Source organism: Corythoichthys intestinalis, chromosome 14 (genome assembly GCF_030265065.1).
Source record: "Corythoichthys intestinalis isolate RoL2023-P3 chromosome 14, ASM3026506v1, whole genome shotgun sequence".
Taxonomy (NCBI): domain Eukaryota; kingdom Metazoa; phylum Chordata; class Actinopteri; order Syngnathiformes; family Syngnathidae; genus Corythoichthys; species Corythoichthys intestinalis.
The window spans coordinates 39,868,919-39,895,372 of NC_080408.1; the positions used below are offsets into that span (position 1 = coordinate 39,868,919).

Below are 26,454 nucleotides of genomic sequence, written 5' to 3' on the forward strand. Positions count from 1 at the left end.
TGCTTCTTGCCGTGTTTTGATTAATTCATCGCAAGAGGACTAAGGTTCCTCACACTATTCGGTGGTAAACTTTCAGTCTTCAGAACTGAAAACCGCTAATGCATTTTTAGCTTTTTTCGGCCGATAGTTTTCAGCGCCGAATTTTCGGTCGCATCTCGAGATGTTAGAGATAAGAACCACCGTTCCCCAATGGTAGGTTAGTCATTATCCGTCTGTATTGTGATTGTAGTGACTGAAATTACTTTTTTTTATCAATAATTTGATTTTCTTTTTTTTTTTTCAAATAAAAATGAAAAACAGCTTGTATTTAAAGCATTCACAAATCATAAAAATGGTTTAGGCAATTTGTCACATTCTAGACGCATTTTAAAGTACAGTAATCACATTGGAAACACATTCCAATATCGAATGATATTTTGAGCAAAAAATCCCCACAATTATTATATTATGGAAAATGAGCAGTGTCCTTGCGTCAGTTTGGAAGGGACTGGAAAAACAACATCACTCATATAAATAACTATAAACTTCTTACTGCACCAGGCGTGTTTTTCTAACCCTGAATCAAATGTTTTTATGATCATGATTCATGGTGTCATTGCTTGGCTGACGACCATGCTCAAAACCATAAAATGAGTGTCATAGTAGATATGTGTTGTAATATCCCATCTAGCGATATTAAAAACACATTGTGGTGTTTTTTTATTTATATATTTTGCCTGAGTCTGAGTGGAACTTGATTTTCAGTTCAAGATTTTCACTGGTGACAAAGGCAGTGGGCCTCAACTCAAGCAGCTGCTTTGACCGCTTTAACGCTTATTTTCTGCCTCAACAACCGCAAGTGCTTCCAAACCTAAAACACGCCCCCTGCCTCTGAAGCCCTATTGCAGCTAAGCCGACAGGTTCTCATGACTGTGGTTGTTGCGCTGTAGTCAAAAAAGTATCCGTTGAACAAACTGTCAAAGAATAGTCTTTTCTTCCATGATGGTATGTGCAAGACAGAAAAAAAATAGAACATCATAGATATTCCAGTTAGGACCACCTGAGGAATTTGCATATCATTTGTTCTTTCCATTTTCAATTGAAAATCAGATGATTAGAAGTGATTGATTTTTTTTCCCTTTTTTTTGTTTAAAAAGGATTAGAAATGGTTGCTTTATTTTTGTAATTCTAGACAAAAAGACAAATTACAAAACAGGAAATGTCTGAGTGATTTTAATTAAACTGGTGATTAGTATTAGTAAAGTTTGACGCCTATGACAATAATCCTTCAAAGGATCCATCAGCCATATCATTAGTTTTATTAATATGGTTGATAGATAGACGGATGTACCAACTCAAAAGATAACATATCTTTTATCATGCTCACTACCAAACTTCTGTGTCATGTTAACCTATCTAATTAAACATTTAAAATCAAAGTCAGCCCTGTTGCTCATATTTCCATTTTAAATATTTGATCTCATCTTAAAACTGGATTGATTATCTGAAGTTATGCACACATACAAATAAAACACATTATTTAGTTATTGTTGTTCAGAGGCGTCACTAGGTTTTAAGAACAGGGTGGTTTATCCCCCAGGAGTTACACGGGATTTAAGTGAACGTTGCGTACAAGCACAAAACTTCACAAACACCTAAAGCCACTGATAATATATAAATATATATATGAAAAAAAAAAATCGTCATCTCGCCCACCCGGGCGGTATGGTCTCTCCTTTCAAGCTCGGGACCTCTACCAGAGGCCTGGGAGCTTGAGGGTTCTGCGCAGGATCTTAGCTGTCCCTAGGATTGCGCTCTTCTGAAGGGAGACGTCGGACGTTGTTCCTGGTATCTGTTGGAGCCATGCACCCAGCTTGAGAGTTACTGCCCCTAATAGCACTACTGGCACCACTGTTGCCTTCACTCCCCACATTTTCTTCAACTCTTCCTTTAACCCTTGATATTTCTCCAGCTTTTCGTGATCTTTTTTCCTGATGTTGCTATCGCTTGGGATTGCTACATCCATCACTACTGCTGTCTTCTGATGTTAATCTACCACCACTATGTCAGGCTGTATATATATATGTAAAATCATAGAGGCTAATGCCATGACTTTCACTAACAACACAGTAATTGTTTGTTACAAAATATTTGCAAATCGAACAGATTACATTTTGGGCAAATATGTAAGAAAATGGCTGGAAATTCAAACCCTGAAAAATGCTACTAATTACTTGAATTTCCGTAATATCTGGGTCATGCTAATTTGCCTTAAACACTGGCACACAAAAGTGCTCATATATTCAAATATTATACGTGACATATTTACAGAAATGCATTCATACAGAACTGTACATGCCAAAAGTCTGGACACAACTCATTCAATGCAACACAAATGAAGTTCCCAACCCCATTGATAAGGCATACAGTGGGGAGAACAAGTATTTAATACACTGCCAATGGGCATTGGCAGTGTATCAAATACTTGTTCTCCCCACTGTACCTTTGAAGTAAAATAAATAAATAACTAAATAATAAACATTCGAGGTGACTCCCTCTTAAAGCTCATCAAGAGAATGGAAAGAGTGTGCAAAAACTACTTTGAGGATACTAGAATGATATACATGGTTTTCGTTATTTCACCTTTTTTGCTAAATACATCATTCCACACGATTATTTATATTTTTATTACCTTCAGTGAGAGTTAACAATGAGAATAGTCATGAAAATAAAGAAAACGCACGAATGAGAAAGTGTGTCAAAACCTTTGGCCTGTACTGTATATGTGTGTGTAGGGGTGGGGGTGTATGTATGCTATGTATAATCATCATCTTGGCTTTCTCCACTTTCTAATCATTAGTCTCCTACTCACTTTTTCAGTAGAGGTCTCTCCCCTGTTGCCCTCTTTGCTCCTCAGCTCTGACTCCAACAGGTCAATAAAGGAGGTCGAGTGATTGTTACTAGTGTATTATTATGACTATCCACTGATGATAATCATACGTGAATGAGCTCAGCTCCTGTACCCATCTATTCGTAAAGTGAGAAAGACAGCTGATGCTCCAGAAGGAAGTCACCCCAAAGATAGTGGTAACAGGAGTACAGACTTAACTCTACTAGGACCTTCACAATGCATTTCAGACTAACTAGCTAGCAGCAGTTAAGTAGCAACGTTATTTTAGAGCTGGGATGTAGCTTTTGACTGTAAAACAACAAAAGAAGACATGAGCAAAGACCAACTGCGGAAAAAAAAAGGTAGTAATATTACAGGGACGCAGACTGGATTTTCAGTGATGTGGAATGGATTGGATAGCAACGCACAAAGGGGAACTCTACCTTACTATAGGAAGTAAGGGGAAACTGACAGATTTATGATCATATTTAAGTTAATAATGACAGGTTGCATGGTTATTTATTCAAAGTAATATTCTGGCAACTTTATAGTGAATTTATCAGCATTTTTATAATGTTTTTTTCCTTTTTTTTCTTCTTCTTTTTTTTTTTTTTAAATAAAAGCAATACCAAATTACCTAAAATAGGTCTAACAACGCCACTTTTTTAAAATTACTTTTCAATGGTCAACTGAAAGAAAAGTGAAAGAACAATTGTCATACAATTAAGAGTTAAAAGCATAGTCTGCAAAGTGATGGTCTGATGTGTTCCCTTTCAACAAGATGTTCCAATATGCCAGTTTCTGTACTGCATTTGAATTAGCGAACCTTTACGTCACGATGTAAACATCACAGAAGACAGCTCCGCATCAAACCCCAAATGGACTAGATGGCTTTGTAAATAGCAGGTTTCTATTTTAGAATCCTTCTCTTGCAATCTAAAGTGTCTGATAGCAGCCGTCTGGGAAAGGGCGGGCGTGGCTGCGGCTATTGTGGTCTTGTCTGACACCATCTTTAGAAACAATTCCCAACAAGACCGGCCCGGAGCGGATGGACTTAAGTGTCATGGAAAACACTGGCAAAATGTCTACTACTATTCCGTGAGTGTTTGGCCGCATGTCAACTCTGAAATGAAATAGGAGATATTGTGTTTTTGGTATTTGAAAAGCAGGTGTTGTTTTCCTCCCAAATCTCCAGGCTCATCTCACACCCTGCCACTGGGCGTCACTCACATGCGGCGGCCGCTCATGCATGGCAGCGGCGGCAGATTTCTAGTAAACGTGGGTTACTGTATCAGCAGTCGCAGCTTTCGTGTGTTGTTTGGACTGTGACGTGTGAGACTTCTGCTACAATTCGTCAATTTACTCCTTTGGGATCAAAGTCAGCAGAAGCCTGATTAGCCAATGTCTGTAAAAGATTATTCTGAGTTGTTATCCTGTAGTGTGGGGTTGTGTTAAGAGTACTGGATGTCTACATGCTCCAAGCCTCCAACCCGTGGACTGTTTTGGTTTTCTGACATTTTGGCTGATTCTTGAGCGTTTAGTGAACTTTATTGCTTGGAGTGAAGACTTGGCATGTGCCGGTATGAGATTCTGACAGTATGATAACCTCAAGCAAAAATTTCACAATATCACGGTATTGCAATTACAGCTCTAAAATGTGTTACTTTGAGATATCTGGGTTTAAAAAAAATAAATTATAAAATAAAGTAAAATTCCATTCAACAGGATTTTTATTTTTGAAAACATATTAGCAAATTGGAACATAAGTATAATTTTAAGTTAAAATAAAAAAAAATATATATTCTAAACAAACTAAAATAAATGCAGTCCCTTAGGTGAGCCACAGCTCAACATTATTGCCATCAGACCGAAAAATAATTGAATTATTTATTGTTTGTGTGTTCGTTATTGTTTATGACTTGTATCATATTTACATTGTACACACACTTTCTCAACACAGACAGGTGCCAGAGAGAAAAGGGCATCTAACAATTAGATTACGATACAGAGGCTACGACTCGATTATTAATCGATTATTGATGCAACCCACCCAGCTATTAGCTGCATTTAATGTTTCGTACATTCATTCCAAAAGTCCTCTCAGGCTTAAATAAACCACTATTTCACTGTCAAGTTAACAGTTCAAAACAGTAAATACAATACTCAAGTCCCCATTCTGTATCAGCAGCTTTAAAGTGCCTGTGACACGAAAAAGCATGTTTATTTCATAATACACGCGGTATTTTATGCCCCTGAATGATATGGACCGCTTGGATGTGTGTGGAAGCGATCGCTATATTTATTTAGTTTTTTGAATCCCGCGCCATGAAAATGAGTGACTTCCGGCTTCGGTCTCTCATTGAGGAGGAGGGCGCTGTGACGTGTACGGTAGAAGACGTTCTCTTCACTATACAGTGTACTGTTGTGTATGAGGACGAAGGATTCAGCTGATTTTGCGGATTAATACTTTTATTTTTTGCATCACGCCAGCCAAACGGCTGCAGAAAAATCATTTTGTATGCGGGAGAGGCGTATGCGCCTTTTTGGAGTTTCAAAATGTTCCCATTCACCGTGGATATTTACTGTGGGACCATTGGACTTACAAGGAAGTGAGTAAACATCTTGTTTTGTATTATGTCAAATACGAATACAGTGATTACAAAGTAAACACTATAAAATTCCTTTAAATAAAGGACTACTTACGTTTGATCATTGATAGGCATGTAAAAAGCTATCCTCATGTTCATTAGCAGTTAGCTGTTAGCACGTTAGCTGCACAACAACTCCAGCCACCCTCCTCCAGGGAACGAACTGTAAATTGCTCTCCGCCGGGCGGTTTGCCGATCCGCAAAGAAACTCGACAACCGGGTCGTCATGTCAAATAATCCAGGCTAGTTATGTGTGATTTTCCACTTCGAAGACTTTGAAATGTCCCTCGGTTCGGGTTAGCATGTCGGCTAGCTGTCACTCCTTCTGGTCTGTTTACATTCTCTGAAGCCGGGGAAGGGAAATTACATATGTCCGATTTAGGTGTCATAAAATATCGTTCGGGAGGTGTGACAGTAAAGGTGAAGTCGACTGTTTTGACCATTATGGAGTAATTTTGCCATGTCGTCTTGAATAAATGGATTTTTATTATTTTATATTCCATTTAGCACAAGATTGTTATTTGTCATGACCATGCCATTTATTTAGCAATTGGGGAAAGTACTTGGGTAAAAAGAATATCCTGTAAAAATATTGAAGTAAAGAGACAGAAACAATGACATTTTGCCGCTCTCTTCGTCGCGTTTTCCTCATTGTGAATAGTTCCCCCTCGACGGGCTGACTGGTCCTTCTCAAGCCATTTATATAGCCATTGGGGAAAAATACTTGGATAAAAAGAATATCCTGTAAAAATATTGGGAGTAGAGAGACTGAAACAATTACATTTTGCGGCTCTCTTCGTCGCGTTTTCCTTGTTCTGAACAATTCCCCCTCAATGGGCTGAATAGTAAAACCGATGAGCCCAGTCTACCGCTGACGTCATCCACCTGTTGGGGACGCTAAAGCCCTATAATGGTAGGCGTGGCTAACCGGCAGATTAAAAGACTAATTTCTCGTCATCTGCGCTTTGCTAAATTGTTGTATATAGTCGAATCGTCTCAAAATATGATTCTAATTCACATAATAATGCCATTTAAGACTTTTTTTCTGGTGTCATATGCTCTTTAAACTACATTCAATTAATTTAATGTTGTGAATCAACAGTTAAAGTTGTTAAAATTGCTTCCCTTATTCCATAATTTCCCTTCGACATGTAAAAGTTTTTAAATTGTTTCATCATTTAAAGATAGATTCAAGTCAAGGATTTGCCGATTTCAGAGTATTTTAGATAAATAATTATGGCGTTTGCTCGGAAGGTTCGCTACAACAGCCAGAAGTCTACTGCTTTAAGATGGTGGCTGTTTACTAACGCTGGCAAGTTTGTCATTTTGCATCTAGTTCTTCATACTTGTGCTAACGCCGCCGAGTCCTTCATTTTGCATCTAGTTTTAGATACATGGGATATCTACTGTAGTATTATGTCGACCTAGTTTGTAGACATGTGGGTGTTGTTTGAAGCGGCTGTCGGCCACAGTCAGGTATTTTTTATCTTGCGGCATAAGTTGTCGGTGCGTTCCTCACTGCGTCCCGAAGACCGCTCTACTGTGTTTTAGTTCCGCTTTATTTGCCATATTTCGATAATCGGAATTTGGATGTTTGTGAATTGTTTTCGAATCTTCCACGACTGAATCGCGAATAATCCAAGATTCGGAAATTTCGCACGCCTCTACGTTTTACCACCGCTAGACACACTAAACACGCTGAAGCTAACTCCCGTAGCTGGTGGGAAGCCATCATCATAGTGTTTACCAACCTTAAATTTGTATGAATGCGAAATCATGTTGGAGGTATTGCCTCCTTGGCAGCCACCCTCCGCAAACATGTTTTACATGTTGGTTGGGCCTCCTCCTCTAAGTCGCGGCCGTCTGTAACTTTTCTGTAGCCGAAGTATTCCCTTAACAGCGATTTTGTTTTTTTTCAATGGGGGAAAAAAGTTCAAAAGTGTAGCACAGCTGACTCACTGACACTGAGCAACAACCGGTGGGGGGAGGGTTGAGCCTTGCAGCTTCAACCGAGGGATTTCTCCATGCATTTTTGGGAAATAAAAAATAGCTAAGACCTTAGGGACGGTATGACGGAAGTTTTGTGGTTTTGAAACCTTGACGTTTTCATACCACGGTATACCTTGAAACCGGTAATCGGCATATGTCAAGTGAAGACATGTATTTTTTTCGTGTATTTGTATCCATTAAGATTTGCATTGCCCGGACCTGGAAAGTTGATTCTTTTTGTGCACCTATTGCGAGGTTTAACATCGTGTTTTGGACGAACTTTTGTTTCCCATGAATGAGGTGAAGCCATATAACTGGTTAAGTTAGCTACTTCCTGATTTTGTTCAGATGACAGGATTCTCCAACAAACCTTTTGTCACTTGATGGCTTTTTAGCTGCCATATTATACTCATTTATTAACTAACGAGAGTGTTACATCATGTATGATGGTTATTATCGTCATTTTCGGACTAGAGCCCCCACCCACCTTCTTGTACAAACCGGTCCTCAAGGGTCGCTGTGGGTCCTGTTTTTTAGTTCCTACCGATCAAGTACAAAAAGTTTTAGCAATGAAGTTTCTGTGGAATAGTTTTGACACCCCTGCTGTAACCTGTAGTCCAGACATTTTTTTTTACATAATGCAATGTTAACACCTGTGACTTAGTGTGTCTAGTGCAGACATGTCCAAAGTCCGGCCCGGGGGCCAAATGCGGCCCGTGGTCAAATTTCATTCGGCCTCCAGCCTCCTTCATAAAATCAATAACATCTGGCCCGCACACAGACTTAATAAATTGGTCAGCAGTACTGCAACCAGCATATGAAGTAGCTTACACACGAAATGCTGCTCCTCATTTACCCACTAAAAGGCAGCAGCAGTTTAACCCTTTATTGCCAAATGTATCGCATTTGATACATATAAAATTTCATGATTTTCAGAGTAATTCATAATTTTGACATTTCTTTTTGGGGAAAAAAAAAAAATGATGGATGCAAGTCGACACATGCATCTGCAGGTTCCATGAGAAAAAAACATGATTTAGCATGGGTTATAGATATTAGAGCGCTTATTACACATATTCATTTTGACTTTTCACAAATTTGAAAAAAAGGTTTCATTAAGACCTTATTTTTCAAATTTGGGGATGCTCTGATAATTGGTTCATGTTGCAGGTATTTAAGGGCTAAGCAACATTACTCCGTGTGACCCTCTACTTCCAATTTTCTAAAATGGCAACAATCAACTAAAAAAAGTTGACTGTGACGGCTGACGCTTCAAGGATTGGTGGAAATTGGACTATTTCTTCACTAAAATATGCAACAACTATGTCTTGCCTCATTTGCAAAGAGACAGTTGCTGTTTTTAAAGATTTCAATGTGAGGCGATATTACCAAACAAGACACGCTGACATGTACGACAAGATTACAGGGAAGATACGACGCGAGAAATTGAAGCAACTTGAAGCCAGTTTAATTTCACAGCAGTAGTATTTCGCAAGAGCCCGAGAGTCAAAAGACAACGCCGCAAAGGCTAGTTGCGAGATTGTTGAAATTATTCATTAAAAAAATAAAGCAAATGTGACACACTGAATGGCTTGCTAAATTTTGCTTAAATATATTGTTCTACGTAAAGGACGTCAGTCAAGGTCGGCCCCCCACATTTTTACCACGCCAAATCTGGCCCCCTTTGCAAAAAGTTTGGACACCCCTGGTCTAGTGTGTCTTGGATATGAACAAAGACAGGTTTCCTGTAACATTTGGTGGGTGTGGTTTATAGTCAGGTTAACCTTATAGTCCAAAAATTACAGTACATTGTAGACGAGCAACAGGTATGAACTGACATCAAATTGCTAATTAAATTAACTTTTTTAAAAACTGATGAAGACCTTGGTTCATTTAATATTGTTCAAATCTTCTCTCAGTAGTAAATGTTCTGAGATTATCTGATTCTTGTTTCATTGTTAAAAAAAAAAAACAGCAGAAAATTTAGAAAAATAAACCCGAGTAGAAGCACTACCTCATACGTTTTGATGATAGCTGTTTCTCAGGTAAATAACACATTAGGTCAGAGACAAAAATTGTAACAAGTGTGTGGACACAGTGCACCAAATACAGTTCTAGCATACGCCATGGTGAGCGTTGTTTAAAAAACGACAATATAAATGCTTTTATTATTGTATTTTTTCCAGCATAATACGCAATTTATAATTTTACTGCTGTACTCACACGCAATATTTATTTCCCCAAAAAGACAGAAAAGACATAAACTGTTGACATTTCATTTGATATTTCGCCAAAAGTGTTTCTGCTCATTTACGCATAAGTAGTTTGTTTTTGATGTGTTAGGATTTTATTTTACCCACTGAACCTGAAACCCAAAATTAATATTAAAACCCCCATATGTTTTGAATTTTCAAAATAGCAAGGGAAAAATTTAGTTTTGATACCCGATGGCATCATTGTAGCTTCTCGATCTTACTGTTGTCTGGTGAGCCATCATATGTTTGCTATTTGTAAATTAATGAAGTTTTTTATAGAATTTATACTAATATCCAGGAAGTAGAATGTGTTCGTGTTTTGAGGTATAGCCGCACAAATCAGCTTCGCCGCTTTATTCTCCTATCTCATAAGAATTCAATCATGTTTGTCCTACTTTTCAAATTCCCTTTGGGAAACTCCATTCTAAAAGAAAAAAAATACTCTCTGACCACTCCGGATATGGGATTATGGAGGCATTCCCGGGCCGTTGGAGGCCAAGCTTGACTCTCAGATCTCCTCTTGGGCTCCCAGTATTATTGTGAAGCAAACAACATAAAAAGACAAACAATCTTCAAGTGCCCCCGCTGTGGCCGCGGTGGGGACGCTCTTATTTGACTAAAGGCTACACCCTCCTTTATGCCTGCAAAGAGAGTGTCTCCGTCAAAGGAACAATGGGGGCCAGACACGGGGGGAAACGGGACCCATTTGCATGCAGCTGTTTGCCGTTTCCAAGACCACAAAGGCCAATCAAAGGAAGCTTAATAGGGGATGACAAGCGTCAAGCAACGCCTCTGCGCTCCGTCTGTGTCAGTCCTCGTCTGTCTGTCTAACTTCCAAAAACTGTCCCACTTTTTTTTCTTGTTCTTCAAATTCCACTCTTCCGCTATTATTTTATATCCTAAGGCAGTTAGGTTTAAAAGGTCGGTGATGACTATAACTACGATGAACTTCCAGATTTGCTTCACGGTCTGGCGACCACACTGGCCAAATGGCAATATTTCGACATTCGTTATCTTTTCATTTTCACTTTCGGGGGTTTTAAACGCCCCACGGTGTATGCGGGATGTTTCAGATGAGCCAGTCTGAGCTGCCTTGCCATTGCCAATTTCAAGGGTGTTGATCGAAAACAAAATATGTATTCGAAGCAGGGATTTTCAGCTGTGAATTATAGTGTGTCAACTGAAGAAGTAGTGGGGAAAACAACATATTGAGGAGCTTTCCTAGGCCTGCCTTGGCTCTCTGTCGAGCTCAATAGAAGGCTTAGCAGGCAGGTCAGAGGGAGGAATTTGAAAAGCTACTTTGCTCACAGTCACTCACTGACCAGAATGCGTGATAAGGCTTCATGTCAACAGGGCCGCGAATAGGGATCACAGCCAATTATGGCCAAGGCAAAGTAGTTGCTATGGAGATTAGACAAAATGCTCTGTATGAAGCAGTATTCAATTCCCTCACTGATTGTGTAAATTCATGTTAATCTGGGATACAGATAAAGATTGACCAACCATTTTACTTTCATTTTTCCACCTACACTCAAAGGGATTACGCTATGGATTTTTAGCCCCCGCAGTCATCTTGATAGCGTTTCTCCTTAAAGCTTTTGACCTTCATCATCTAGCATCTCCAACTCGAACAGTCAAACAAAACGCCAGCTGAAAGGTGTTTCATACGTTGCCGAGATGCTGCAATTTTGCACGCATCATCTTGTCCACCTTTTTAAAAGTCTTATTGAACTGGAACACAGACACACTGCATGAGCTCGAGAACTGTTACTTAAAAAAAACTGGAATAACTGCCAAGGTGAAAATTCTTAGCTGAAAGCTCGATAGATAATCGTTTACAAATGCCGAAGGACAAATGTAAGATTTCAAGATGTGCATCAAAATCTTTGACTGCTTTGGTAAGCAACAGATCCAGTCATGAATGTGTTTGTGTGAACTAAGGTAGGAAATGGAGTGGATTTATTTGTTCGAATGAATGCACAAGGGCGGCTAAATCAAGCCAGTGCTTTTCAAGCTTAAACTGAATACACTGAAATAATGATCTCAATTTCCTCACAAATGTATTTACTCAGTGTGAAATCTCAACCTGTTTTGTATTGTAGGAACGTCAACAAGGGGTACTATACTGCCAGCTGTTTTATAGCCTTTTGACCTTTTATGATGCACACGATGTCAAGAATCACTACCAAAAGATAGAGGAGACTTTGGGGGCGGGCTGACTAGACAGAAGGAATCATGTCTGGTGACCAACTATAACTAGAAAATGCAATTTTTGGAGAAATTGCAATCGGAGCTTTGCTGTGATAGATACAGACCGAAGATCCGCTCAGTTGTTTTGGGGGTGGTTTGGAGTCACCTTCTGTTGATTTGGGGGCATTTAGGGATTATAATAAGGAAAGCATAAATGTTAACTGTATGCACAATAATTCCAACAGAGACTCTTTAATTTTTTGGACATTTGTTTCGAGCTTTAGTAATCAACATAGGTCCGGTTTATATGAAACAGTATTTTCTGACTAAAAAGTGAAGAAATGTTACTTTAATGTGACTTTATTGCTAATATTTGCTTTACGAATCCTCAAAGTATGCGTACAAAAACTTACATTCAGAATATTATTCAAAATATACTATATGTCTCTCGCAAAACACTTTTTTTAAAACTGTCACGAGATACTACATTTATGCAGTACATATTCGAATGTGAGGTGCTTAAACTCTTCCGGTTTCCAACATGTTGTTTCTTTCCCCCATAAGCTAAGGCTCCTGATACTGCTGCAACAATTAATCGATTAACTCGAGTAATTTGATTAGAAAAAGATTCAATTAAATTTTGCTGCTTCCAATAATCGTTTAATTAAAGCAGCGTTGTAATGGTTTGTTTTGAAAGTGTTTGCATGTAGTTTTATTGATTTGGGTGGATACACTGCTGTCTAGTGGTGGCAGTGAACATGACATAACTCATTTCACATGGCTACTCCCTGTTAAGTCAAACATAAGCTAAGTTTTTGTTGGAGCTAATGTTTTTTTAATGCATTCGTAATTTAATTTATTGGTATATTTAGCTGTTTTCTTGTGGAAGTATGTGTTTGAACCATTTGTTAAGAGTTTTGTGGAAAAAAAAGTTAGCATTTTATAGCCTTTAAGCTAGGGGACTTTTGCTATGTAAGTTAGCCAATTGTTCTTTTGTTGTACTTAGATCATCATTTATATGTATTTTTTATACCGTTTGAGGCTCAGCTCAGGTATTTTAATTTTCTATGTTCCTTATCCGATCACTCGATTATTCGAACTAACTAGTTCATCGATTAATCGACTACTAAAATAATCGATAGCCGCAGCCCTGGTTCCTAATATTAGTCGTCAATTCAAAATTCTGAATGATGTAAGACGGCCATCTGTTGGCTTCTGTTTGTCACTAAACGTTTTCCAAAGCTACAGTTTCACAGACAAGAACTTATAGCTAGCTATTCGTTGACTGCGCCCCAAAAATGTTTGTCAGTGGCAGTATATGTTTGAATTAAGTTTTAAAATACAAACATCCACGGCAGTGAATATCTTCATTGTTCTGCTTGTCACGATATGTCACTTAGTAGATAGGTTAGTTACATTGTTAATGGTACATAATTTATTTTTGGATCAACAAGTTGAAATTTTATCTGCCGCAGCACACCAAGCTAGTAAATAAGCGTGGCAAGGATGTAGGTTCAGGTGCATGTCAAACCAATATTTTATAGTGTTGAGCTTTTTCACTGCCCTTGAAAGTGAAAAAGAGTCGAAGGTTATGGAATTATTCTCAAGCATGCAACATATTTTTATGCCATGTTTGTCACACTACACTTTTCAGTACAGGTCAACAAGAAAGTCATTATTGAAGTACAGATGAGGGAGAATCAATTTGTCCTTTAGACGGCGAGTACCCTCCCCTTATCTGATCCAGCGTTAGCCTCTGACCAGAATGATTCACACAAGTGAGGAGGGGCCAGCGAGACACTGAGATAATCAATAGCTGGACCTCTGTTGACGATAGCCGTGCCATCTTGCCTTAGTTCTCTGATAGATGTGTCGAATCGTGAGTGGACAGGCCTGAGAAAAGAGGTCACAAAGGCAGATGACGTACGTTCCCTCGTGCGACGGATTCCCTTTCGAATTTTAATACCCTGTGAAATGCATTCCTTCCCTGGATGCTGTGATAAACCCGTCACTCCCTCCGTGAGGAATGGCAGGCGCGATGATCATTAGTCTTGGCGGTTAAGCCGCTGACTCCACTCTGTGTTTTATCAGCCGCCATCCCGCCCGGGTTCTGCGGACGCTTCGGGTAATTGTGGTTGTTATTGGGATAGATGGAGTGACCCTGCAGCTCTCCACGTACTGTTCGGCTCTACTGACGTCTCCTAATGAGGTGATAAACAGCGGAGTTAAGCAGAATCTACTGGCCTTGACACACATCATGTTATTTTTAAGAAGCAGCCATTGGTTAAATGCAAGGGCTTGATTTGTCGCTGTTGTTGGTAGACTAGTACAAGTGATGTCAACGAAAAATGTAAAGCAACCTAAAAAGGTGATTATTGAGAAATACAACCAAATTGCTCGAAGCAAACTTGTCTTTACAGGGTATGACAACACCTGGGGAAATGCTAATATTCCATCATTTATCCATCAACGCATGCCTTTTGAATTCATATCATGCCACTTCGTGTAATTACACACATCGCAACACCAAGAAAATGATAGAAATTAGGTCGATTGTCAAGCTAAAAGGACCCGCCCCCGAGATGCCGGAAATCTAGCATATTGTGTGCGTGACGTCACTATAGGGAAACAGCCGGCTCAGTGCTTAGTACTGAATGGAGGCGATGATGGCGGACAATTTTGTTTCTGTTTGCAGCGAAGAATCCGACGAAACGAACATTCTTCTAATATTGACGAGGATAGTTATGAACCTTTCTTTGGTGTTTTGGGTTATCAATTTGAGCCCAAACAAAAGCCTGTAAAATTGCAAAATAGCCCTCTTAGCACTGACGAACTTTACTCATTGTCTGCGTAATCCAGCTCTTTTTCTCGCGTTCTGGAACTCATGGGTACTACATTGCGACAAATGGCTATTTGTAAGCCACATAGCATGACAGGTTTGAACCATTTTAGCGATTTTTTGATAAAACACGAACGCAACTCTCTCGTCGATAAACAACGATGGCACCTGCCTCGACCTTTTGTTTCCTTGTTATGACGTCTCCGCCCCATTCGGCTGTTTCCGGATCACTTTCGGAAATGTTCGTCATTTTCGATTTATTTTCGATAATTGCTAATTAATGTGATTGATTTTTTTGTTAACTTTATCAATATTTGTTATCTTGGCACATAACGGTTCTATTGATGTCTCACACCCCCTTTGCGTTTTCATACCCTTTAAGTTACCATCCCCAAATAACGAAAAGTCATCATCTTTTGCAATATACAAATTTGGGAGAGTTACAAAGCAATGCTTGGTACAGTATTTACTAGGGGTGTAACAGTACACAAAAATCTCGGTTCGGTACGTACCTCGGTTTTGAGGTCACGGTTCGGTTCATTTTCGGTACAGTAAGAAAACAAAATGCAAAATATAAATGTGCTAGTTGTTTATTACACACCTTTGTGCTTTCAACAATAGGAACATTAACCTATACAAAGCTAGAATTCTGCTCAAAAAGTAGCGTGTATTTAAAGATAATCCAACAATAATTTGCCTTTCAGACCCCGCGTATTGGTCAGCTTTCTTTCTGAAAGAAAGAAGAAAAAAGTCCTGTGCTAAAGAGAAAAGCAATCCCAATGACAAAGATTTTAACATGTATTTTACAAATGAATGCCTCAATGAAACATTTTTTTTCTCATGAACGGTTTTCAAAAGCTTTAATGGTGGATTTTCTCAAGTTAAAGCGCCACACAGAAATTGATAAATTTAATTGTGTAAGCAGGATATGTGTATTATTCTTATTATTTAATTACAGGTGTTTTCGCTCATTTCAATATATTTTATTTCACTGGGCTGTTATTTATTTTATTATGTGTTTATTATTTTACAAATGTGATGCAGTATTCATTTATATTATATATTTTATGTTGTATAACTTTAGTTCCTATGTGAATATTAGTTCGTACTTGTTTTTTTGTGGTAGGAGGGTTTTGTATTGAACACGGGGCCATGTTGGTTATTATTATAGCAGAGAAGACAGCAGTAAATCAACAAAGACAAGTCAACTGGTTCCCGATCTACCACTCAAGAGATCTGATGGACTCAAAAAGTAGGTTACGATTGCATATTAGTAAGAAAATCGATTGGATCCACCGTATTTTTACACGAGTGACTTTCGGCCCAATCCTAGCTACCAGTAGTAGTATTGACGCAGGAGGGCCGCGTCTCGCTTCAAATAATAAACTCTGCCGTTCTTTTCGCGTGCGTTGCGTTGAGCCGCTTCTGGGACGCATCTAACACGTGGCCGCACTGCGACTGGTGTGCATTGGCTGATTGACTCCAACGCCCGCGCAGACCCGGCGGCATGGGCGGGCATTAGGGGGCCGTGCCCGCCTCGAGGGACGGCTGTGCCCGCCCTAGCTCGATTAAACTGTACGGTGTAATTTTTTAAATTTTTTATTTTAAATCTTCCACAAAAACACACACACACACGGGGAGAATGAACCCTATATTCCAGTGTTTTTCAATCGATTGTGCCGCCGCCGCGAGAAATTATCCAATGTCGCTTTTTTTTAACATCGTCGGGTAAAGTTGCAGTAGGAAGGAAGGAAGGAATGTGGGAAAAGTTCTCAGTTGTGTGCAGATGAGTCGTGTTGCGTTCAAGAACTGCTCGGATTTCTAGCCGTCAGCCACCTTGCTCTCCGTAACAATGTGGACCCCAGCACTTCTACTGTTCATTATTTGACTCGTCAAGTGTCGATATATACAAAAGTGTCGTTTCCATTTTATCCATATGTGACGACCGTTAATCCTCCCTCTTTGTTTTATTCCAACACATTATCGAAGACAGCTAGGTGGGAGATACCTAGAAATCCGAGCAGTTCTTGAACGCGACACGAGCGGCTATCTAGCGCCATGGCGCCATACAAGCTTAAACTCATCTCCAAATGAACCCCCGTCGCTTCAGAACAAGTCGATGGATTATTTTGTACGCCTTCGTGAAAACACAGAGAAATGGGCAACTTTTTTGAGGAAAACTACAAAGGTAAATAAGAACGCCCTGAAAGCCAGTTACTTTGATGCTAAATCCCAAAAGTCCCAAACTGTGGCAGAGACGTTAATACTACCTGTCTGTGTGTGTGTGTGCTTAAATGCATTGCTCAAGTCCCCTGTCTGATAGTTTTTCAAACCTAATTGCTCAACGTTTCACACTGAGTAAGTATAAATACTGAGAAATTGTTTTATAATTAAATATACTATACAGAAAGTAATTTTGGAACATTTTGGTGTGGTGTGCCGCGAGATTTTTTCCAACGTAAAAACGTCCCGTGACTCAGAAAAGGTTGAAAAACACTGCTCTAGTCATCCTATCTTGATCTGTCGTCACAATCACAGCAGCGAATGTAGGCAATTTCTAACCAATCACAGATAAGGGGGGCGGGCTGAGTAGCCGGTGCTGTGCCGAAAAATAGCCGCCCGTCCCCCTCTGACGGGAACGCTTATTTATAACGCTTTATTGAGCGTTTATTTGATTTATTTATTTTATTGTTGAGCGCCCACACGTCACTCGTACAGCTTTTTCTTACCAATCGATGGACATGGAAACGATTTTCTTATACCGTGAATATATGTATTATTTTACTCTGCTTGAACTAAATGTCATAACTGTGTGATTGTCATTGAGATATGGTCGTGAAAACCTGTTGACTAATACATTTCTGTTCAAAGATGGTTATGTGGCCCAGTCCACAATTTGTTTGTAAAATAAAGTACTAGTATTTTGTCTAATTTATTTATTTAAAAGTGATTTTACAGTCGTAAATCCATTACTGTAACGAGTCCATGAAAACATTTGATGTTTTCACCTCAATAAAGCGTTATAAATAAGCGTTCCCGTCAGGGGGGACATTTCACGCGGGGCGGCTATTTTTCGGCACAACACCTGCTATTGTGTACTGCGATTGGACAGGGATTGCTCCGGTTACAGAAATGGCGATTGAACGGCTCCTCCGTTGCTAATTCAAATTGGAATGGACATCCGTGTTTTTTTTTTCAAGAAACTAAAGACGAACTCAAGCCATGACAAAGACGCGGCCGAAAGTCAACATGAAGGGATAGCGCTGCCACCTCCTGCAGTTTCACTGACTGACACTATCATCAGAAAATATAACGGGTAAAAACGCCACTGTTACGGCTAAATTTACATTGAAGTAGTGTGCCCCCCCAAAAAAATGTAATGCCCCCCCTGTAATTTCTTTCTGCAGCCGGGTCTGCGCCCGCGTTTCACTGCGTTGTCCCGGCGGCCACGTTGTCGCGCCGTTGACGTTTCTGGGTTATACTGTCCTACTGTGTTGGTCCTCATTATAGTACAGAAGATGGGGTAAATGTACACAAAGAAACTGTAACCTGATCGACTCACAGCCTCGAAAAGTAAGGGTTATATTACGTCAGAAACTCGTTCGGTACGTGTCCGTTCCGAACGGAGCACCACGTACCGAAACGGTTCAATACTATTACATATACTGTTACACCCTTAGTATTTACTTTGCTTCATGGAGCAACCTAATGTTGAGTAATAAGCTTGTGTCCGATAGACTGATGCTGCAAAAAACAAATAGCAGCGCTACAGTTGTTCGCCCTGACTTGAACACAGCCAGGAATCCAAACTAGGCATGTGGCAGTTACCGGTTTCAAGGTTTACCGTGGTATGAAAATGTCACAGTTTCAAAACCACAAAAATTTCCCGTCATACCGTCGTAATACAGTATTACCTATTTTTTATGTCCCAAAAAAGTGGCCAGAAATGGCTTGGAGCGGCAGCGCTTACCTCTCCCCCTCCGGTTTTTGCTAATTCCTGTGTGTCGGTGACACACTGTTGCTGTCAAAACTACACCTGAGCTTTTTCACCCCTTAAAAAAGACAGTCGCTAGTATGGTATTAGGATTTCGGCTACCAAAAAGCTAGACGGCCGCGTCTTAGGTGAGGAAGGACAGCCAACGTGCAGGCAACACATCCAACATGATTTCACATTAAAGTGACCATTCTTCCACAATTGTAAACATCTGTTCAAAATAAAATGTTCATAATCCAGCCTGTGGTGTTTTTTGTCTCGGGCGACTTTCTGTTTTGAGAGAGGGTGTGTGGGGGGTGTCTGTGAGTATAATGTGTAAATAATGATACTAGTCATACACACGCGCTCCGTCTCTTACTCTCGCTCTCCATTAATATTCAAGTAATTAATTTTAATAGTAGTATTGGTATATTATCCCAGAAGAGGTGAACATACTCATATTCCTGCATCATAACTTGGACTGAGAGAGGAATATGTTGAAATTGAAAGTTTGTCAAAATGTTGAGATGAAGTTTTAAAGTCAGTGAAGTGCCTGATATAATTTCTATTTTTTTTTTTTCACTTTTATTTAAAAGTGTTATTACTTTTTTATGGAAAATAATTATTTTTGTTCTAATGTTTAGCAACTTGAGCTGTGGCTGTTGTTTTAGTTTATACATTCTATTCATTTAAATTTTATTTAAAATATTTGTTATGCATTTTTTTTGTTATTTTCTTTATTTAACGTTATATTGATGCCGATGTTCCAATTTGCAAATATTTTGTGAAAAATTAAACAATCCTGTTCAACGGATTTTGTTTTTAACCCATACATCTCAAAACAACACATTTCAGAGTTATAATTGCAATACCATGATACCGTGAAACCACGGTTGCTTAAGGTTATCATACCGTCAAAATCTCATACCGGCACATGCCTAATCCAAACAGAAAATAAACAAACTTGAAAACAAAAACAGCCCTAAATAGAAACCAGTAGTCATGTGGTGTCGACCCAGGTGATCGCATCCAAATGAAGCAATGAGACTGAGCTTTTAGCCAGTTGGATGCGCTATTTTGATTGGCCAAAATGAACCTGTATATTCCCCAGCATCCGACCATTCCACTACTGCTTTAGGTTTGCACCTTTTCGAGCACAATCTTTGGTGCAAATCCTCTCTAGAAGCTGTTGTTTATGATGGCTATAGAGTCAGCTCAGCAGTTAACTCGAGTATGAACCAAGATGTTTCTTCATGAGGTGTTAAACAGCAAAAGATCGAATCTACTTGCGTTTTTGTCATTTTCAAGAAATGTTGGCCTTCTTCCATGATGAACATGTGCAGTCTTCTTCGTCATCGCTACAACTTGATCTGTATATTCTCCACCGTGTACGTTTAGCAGCCGTCTGTGTTTATTACGGCGACAGACGGAAAAGCGTCTGGCATTTTTAGAGGGAATTGCAAGCCGGAGTCACTTGAAAACTTTGAGCGTTTCAGCAACTCTAATTGTGTTGGGCTGCGGCTGTCAAACGCGTGAGGGTAATTAGAGTGAGGGGGCAAAATGAACCCGGGGTGGTAAGTGTTGCTGCGTGACAAAGCTCCGGTTAGCCAATGGGGCTTCGCTAAAGGTAGCAGACTGAAGGAAAGGCTAATTAGGAGAGAGAGAAAATACCGACGCCGGCTGCCCCCTCGGGAGCTTACGATTGCAGTGAACAGCGGCGATTATTGACAGTTCACGCAGCTCTCTGCATGCACTCCGTAAATGGAACACATTTACATGTTCTACTTAGACGCTACCTAATTGTTTTTTTCTTCTTCTCAGAGTTGCAGACAGCTGCATTTTTTAAAAACTTTGAATCATTTCAACCCCAGATAATAGATTATCTATTCCTTTTTTTTCTGGCATCTTTCTTCTTTCTCTGCAAAGGCCACCCTCTCTTTGTGAAATTGTGTTTTATTATTCAGACAAGAGAATACTCCGTAATAGCCTATTTCACTCTAATGTCCTGGAAGGAGGGTCATTTTTGCAATGAAAAAGCTCATTTTCTCCCCCGCTTAGCATACTTACTTGGCCACACTCACACCTTCAATTCCATGTATGGATTTTTGTCTTGTGTGGACTCCACTTTTATTTGACCACCCTGTGAAATAATGAGGATCTTACACTCTGGTCTCCATGTTTTTTACTCTTCTCTCTATCTTGCATTGCACAGAAAACAAACCCTTTACACTTGAAGTCCAGAGTTGGCGATCGAATGAGGTCATCTTGAGACACCCTCTATTTACTCAACATTTTGTGAGGTTTACCCTCCAGTGACTTAATGGATGTACCAAAAGTAAAATTCTTGCCAGAAACCGAAAACTTGGAAACACTTGGGTGCATTCTCGGCTGCAGTGGGCGTTTTGTGGAAAAATCTGAACGCATCCTATAGCAGAGGTGCTGCTGTCATCATAGCATTCTCTTAGGTGGACGGAGACACACATGTCACAGCCGATGAAACCTTGATAAATATGCTTTCTTGCAAGTTTAGAACACTCGAACAATAGGTTGAATGCCTAAAATTGCTAATATAAACGAAATCTCGATGTCCGTTTGTGTGGAACTGTAGTTCACATCAACAACAAAAATTACTCTGTTCTCGCCAAAATTTGTAAAGGTCTTTACAAGTATTACAATATCTCTTACTCCTTAACTCTTTAACACCGAACATGTCGGCGGCAAAATTTTCACACATATCATCTTTGAAGCCTCGTCACGCTGTAACTACGTCACCCACGTGCCGCTGGTTGGTCTCATATGAAAGTGCGAAAGTTGAGGTCCACTGACCAAGTAAAGTGGGAGATGATGTCATTTGAGTTTTATAGTTTTATTGCCTTCATAAAAAAAAAAAAAGCATTCAAACGCTGCAATGACCATGTGTTTATGTCCATATTTCCAGCATTTCTTGTCCTTTTTCAAAACCGAAAGTACCACGAAAGACTACATAGCCCAGGAGCCAATATGAGTTCACAAAGGATGGACATCATCCGAAAACTTTTAATATATTACGGAGCAAGGCACCATCTAAAGAGAGGGAGGTGAGGTAATGAGCGATGGCCGGTTGGATTGAGTGAATGACTTTGAAACGTGCGGAATGAATCAGAAACTAAATTTAACGCAAGCTAATGCATTATTTCATCAACTCAAGGATGAGGATAAGCCGGATTGGTCGTTGTTTTCTTCAAATGAGTCAGCGTCTCGGCGAGTGAGAAGTTACAGCAGCGCGCAAATGGCGAAAGAGTGGGCTGTGTGAAATAGCTCTATGTCCTGTTCAAGAGGAAACTTGAGTAGCATGCCTGAAAAAATAAAACTGAACTAGTTTATTGTCAATATTTTTGAAAATACTTTTTTTTAGTTGTTATATATATATATTTTTTTCTTAACTATATACAGTATATATCTTTTCAATTTATAAATAGATGTGTCCGTTGGAGAAGCTTGATTGCAAGTATATACTTTTGATAAAGTGATGGGTACAATACCTAACCTCACAAAGGGATATCCTCCAAACCTTTTGTGTGTTAGATGATATATATGTATATATATATATATATATATATATATATATATATATTCTTTCACTATTTTGCACTGTATATAACCTGGTTTGAGCATAGTATGTGTAAAGGCCAAAAGCGCCTTTGACCATACCTGCTGTTTGTGTTGAATTTTCAAACATAAAACTTTTCAGTCTTATTTTTTTCTGTTGAATGTTTATCTAGTTGAATAAATATTATCAAGCTTCAAAACGGTTGGTCGAGCATATTTGGTTGTCAATAGGACAGCAACATTACAAATTTTGACAAAAGATTTGGGATTTTTTTTGTCGTTTTGGGTCCAAAATCTTGATTACAATTGGTCAGTGAAGAAAACAACAGTTCAGACATGAAGGTTATGGTGTCCTGAAGAAAAGGGACCCAACCTGGCCATTATGAACAGTTTTTTCTTTGAAATATAAAGGCAACATCAAACGCATGCAAATTCGGCCGAAAGAGGCTTAGGTGTTAATAATAATTAGTTTTCTTGTGCAAGAAGTGGAATCAATGAAGAGCCAGGCGAGTGGGCTGAGTTCGAAGCCAAGCGAAGTCGCTGCCAGCCAGATTAAACGGCAACTGGCAAACGCATTGTGGAAGTCGCGGGAAAAAAATGTGACACAAAGAGGAAGTGGTCGTGCCATAATTCGATTGTATAAAAGCACAGCAAATACTCATGAATGCATTTAAATTCTACTTTATTTTTATGCTGTTCGCTTGATTAAACTCCAAAGTACTCACGGCAGCATTGGCTAGGGTGTTGCTTCTCGCCGTGTTTTGATTACGTCATCACAAGAGGAATAAGGTTCTTCACACTATTCGGTGGTAACTTTCGGTCTTCAAAATCGAAAACCGATAATGCATTTTTAGCTATTTTCGGCAGATGGTTTTCAGCGCCAAATTTTCGGTCACATCCCTAAGTGACTTACATCTTGATCTTTTAGCCAACAATTATTTTTTTTCTAATGCCCGCATTGCCTTCAAGGACCCAACAACACTAAATGCCAAGATTGTACATAATTTTGGATCATGTTTCTTCTCAGGGTTTAGCCGCGCCGCACTGCCCTTTGGCCTGGTTCGACGGGAACTCTCATGCGAGGGCTACGCCATCGACCTACGGTGCCCTGGCAGCGACGTCATCATGATCGAGACGGCCAACTACGGGCGGACTGATGACAAGATCTGCGACGCCGACCCATTCCAAATGGAGAACGTCAACTGCTACCTTCCCGACGCCTACAAGATTATATCACAAAGGTGCCTGAGAGGATTGAGTTTGACATGAAATGCATGTAAACATTTTGCCCCCACAGAAATACATCAGCTAGGGAAGTATAAACACCTGCGTCTGCCTCAACAATTCAAGTAAACAAGGCAAAAGACAATCATCACAGTCTAAATTTGCTACATCAGATGTGTGTCTAGTAAGTGTAGCGAAAGGAAAAAGAATTGTACATCAACTTCTTGAAAATGAAATACATATTGGCTCACAACTTGTTAAGATGGCATTCCTGATCATAGTTCTTCATGATGCAGATTTTGTTCTCAGCAATATGTGTCATTGCATTCAAGGTGTCAAACTCTAAATTTGCAGATACCTTTATACCGGGGTCCCCAAACTTTTTCCTGTGAGGGCCACATAACTTTTACCTTCTCTGATGAGGAGCAGGGGTCAGTTTGCAACAGAAAAGGTGTGACGATTGCAGGAGTGCCTAAATGTAAAAATGTATTGTTTTTCCAGAAAGCCACAATCAAATAACCCTTTTTGGATTCTTCACGGAATGAAAGTAAATAAAATTAAAATAATAATAATAATAACATTATAATACAATATGATATAATATATAGAGCTGTCAAAATTACCGCGTTAACGGGCGGTTATTAATTTTTAAAAATTAATCACGTTAAAATATTTGACGCATTTAACGCACATGCCCCGCTCAAACAGATTAAAATGACAGCACAATGTCATGTGCACTTGTTACTTGTGTTTTTGGGTGTTTTGTCGCCCTCTGCTGGCGCTTGGGTGCGACTGATTTTATGGGTTTCAGCACCATTGTGTAATTATTGACATCAACAATGGCGAGCTACTAGTTTATTTTTTGATTGAAAGTTTTACAAATTTTATTAAAACGAAAACATTAAGAGGGGTTTTAATATACAATTTCTATAACTTGTACTAACATTTATCTTTTAAGAACTACAAGTCTTTCTATCCATGGATCACTTTAACAGTTAATAATGTTATTGCTATTTTGTTGATTTATTGTTATAATAAACAAATACAGTACTTACAGTGCTGCTCAAAAGTTTGTGAACCCCCTCAACATTTTGGAATTTTCTATTATTTCAACCTGATTTCCTAATCAATCAATTCAGTAGTTTTTTTTTGTTTTTTTAACAGTTGTGTTGTCGAGACTAAATTAAAAAGAGTTTTCATCAACTGATGTAGGTGCAAAATTGAACTGTTTGGTCACAACCAAAACCGCCATGTCTGGCGAAAAGTCAACACTGCATACCACCAAAAGAACCTTCTCCCAACAGTGAAGCATGGAGGTGGGAATGTCAAGATCTGGGCTTGCTTTTCATCCTCAGGACCTGGACAACTCCACATAGTCCAGGGAATCATGAATTCTGAGGAATATTGTCAAATCCTAGAACATAACCTGACGCCATCTGTTTTGAAGTTAAAGCTTGGCAGAAGGTGGATCATGCAACATGATAATGATCCAAAGCATTCCAGCAATACAACCAAGGAATGGCTGAAAAAGAAGAAGATTCGTGTTCTGGACTGGCCCAGTCAAAGTCCTGACCTAAATCCCATTGAAATGCTGTGGCGGGACCTGAAGCGAGCAGTTCATGCCAGACGCCCATCAAACCTCTCTCAACTGACTGCGTTCTGCAAGGAAGAATGGGCAAAAATCCCCCAAAGTAGATGTGAGAGGCTGATTAGTCACTACAGAAACCGTTTGGTTGAGGTAATCTCTGCAAAAGGAGGCGCAATATCCTATTAACTGAAGGGGTTCACATACTTTTGCACACATGATATCTGAGTTTTTCTTAAATCAACCACTTTTGCTAAATAAAGAATGACAATATAACTATTTATTTTGTTTCAGTCCATTATTTGGAATGTCAGTATTGTGGATTTGGGTATAATTTAACATTTAATAAGGTTATTTGAGTTTTTTTTACAAAAAATCTGACCATTGCTGTGGGGTTCACAAACTTTCGAGCAGCACTGTATGTACTCTATGTTGAATATATATATCCGTCTTCTGTCTTATCTTTACATTCCAACAATTTACAGAAAAATATGGCATATTTTATAGATGGTTTGAATTGCGATTAATTACGATTAATTCATTTTTAAGCTGTGATTAACTCGATTAAAATTTTTAATCGTTTCACAGCCCTAATAATAAATTACAATATAATATAATATAATATAATATAATATAATATAATATAATATAATATAGTATAATATAATAACACTATTAGTAATATAATATAATATAATAAATAATGATAACACTATTAATAAAATCGATAATAACCAAATAACCCTCTCTAGGTTCTTCACAGAAAAAAAGCCAGGAAATAAATAACACTATTGGGGGGGGGGATAAATAATAATAATATTTTTATTTTTTATTTTTTTTGTTCAAGGGGCCGGACCAAATGTGGAGGCGGGCCGTATCTGGCCCGCGGGTCGTAGTTTGGTGACCCCTGCTTTATACTGTATGAAGTACAGTATAAAGGGGGGTAATGTTTTAATTTATTGTTGCCCGTAGTTATCTGGGATAGGCTCCAGCACCCCTGTGACCCTCGTGAGAATGAGCAGAACAGAAAATGAATGAATGTTTGCAATTATTAGCTCATTAGCTGCCAATGACAAAAGTACATATCCAATCAATTTGACCTGGGATGTGCCCCTTCAAACACAACCTTTCACTGCCATGAATTAACCTACAATTTGTGCGTCTGCATATGCATTTTTCCCACCATCAGTGTTAATGCAGGCATATTGTATAGTTGTCACTTGAAATGTACATGACAGACATTGGTATTAAGGCATTACATCTGAATTGGGCAGGTGGATCTGTCGTGTAATTC

At 39.1% G+C, this 26,454-nt stretch overlaps 1 protein-coding gene across 9 annotated transcripts in view; it reads left to right on the forward strand.

Moving 5' to 3' along the window:
- The window catches only part of LOC130930261 (adhesion G protein-coupled receptor L2-like), a 236,617-nt gene that overhangs the window by 71,086 nt on the left and 139,077 nt on the right, over positions 1 to 26,454 (forward strand). For all 9 annotated transcript variants that reach the window (XM_057858087.1, XM_057858091.1, XM_057858090.1 and 6 more), the window contains exon 3: positions 23,379 to 23,592. In XM_057858087.1, coding sequence (XP_057714070.1) covers positions 23,379 to 23,592 — 214 coding nt within the window. The remainder of the gene's footprint in view (positions 1 to 23,378; positions 23,593 to 26,454) is intronic.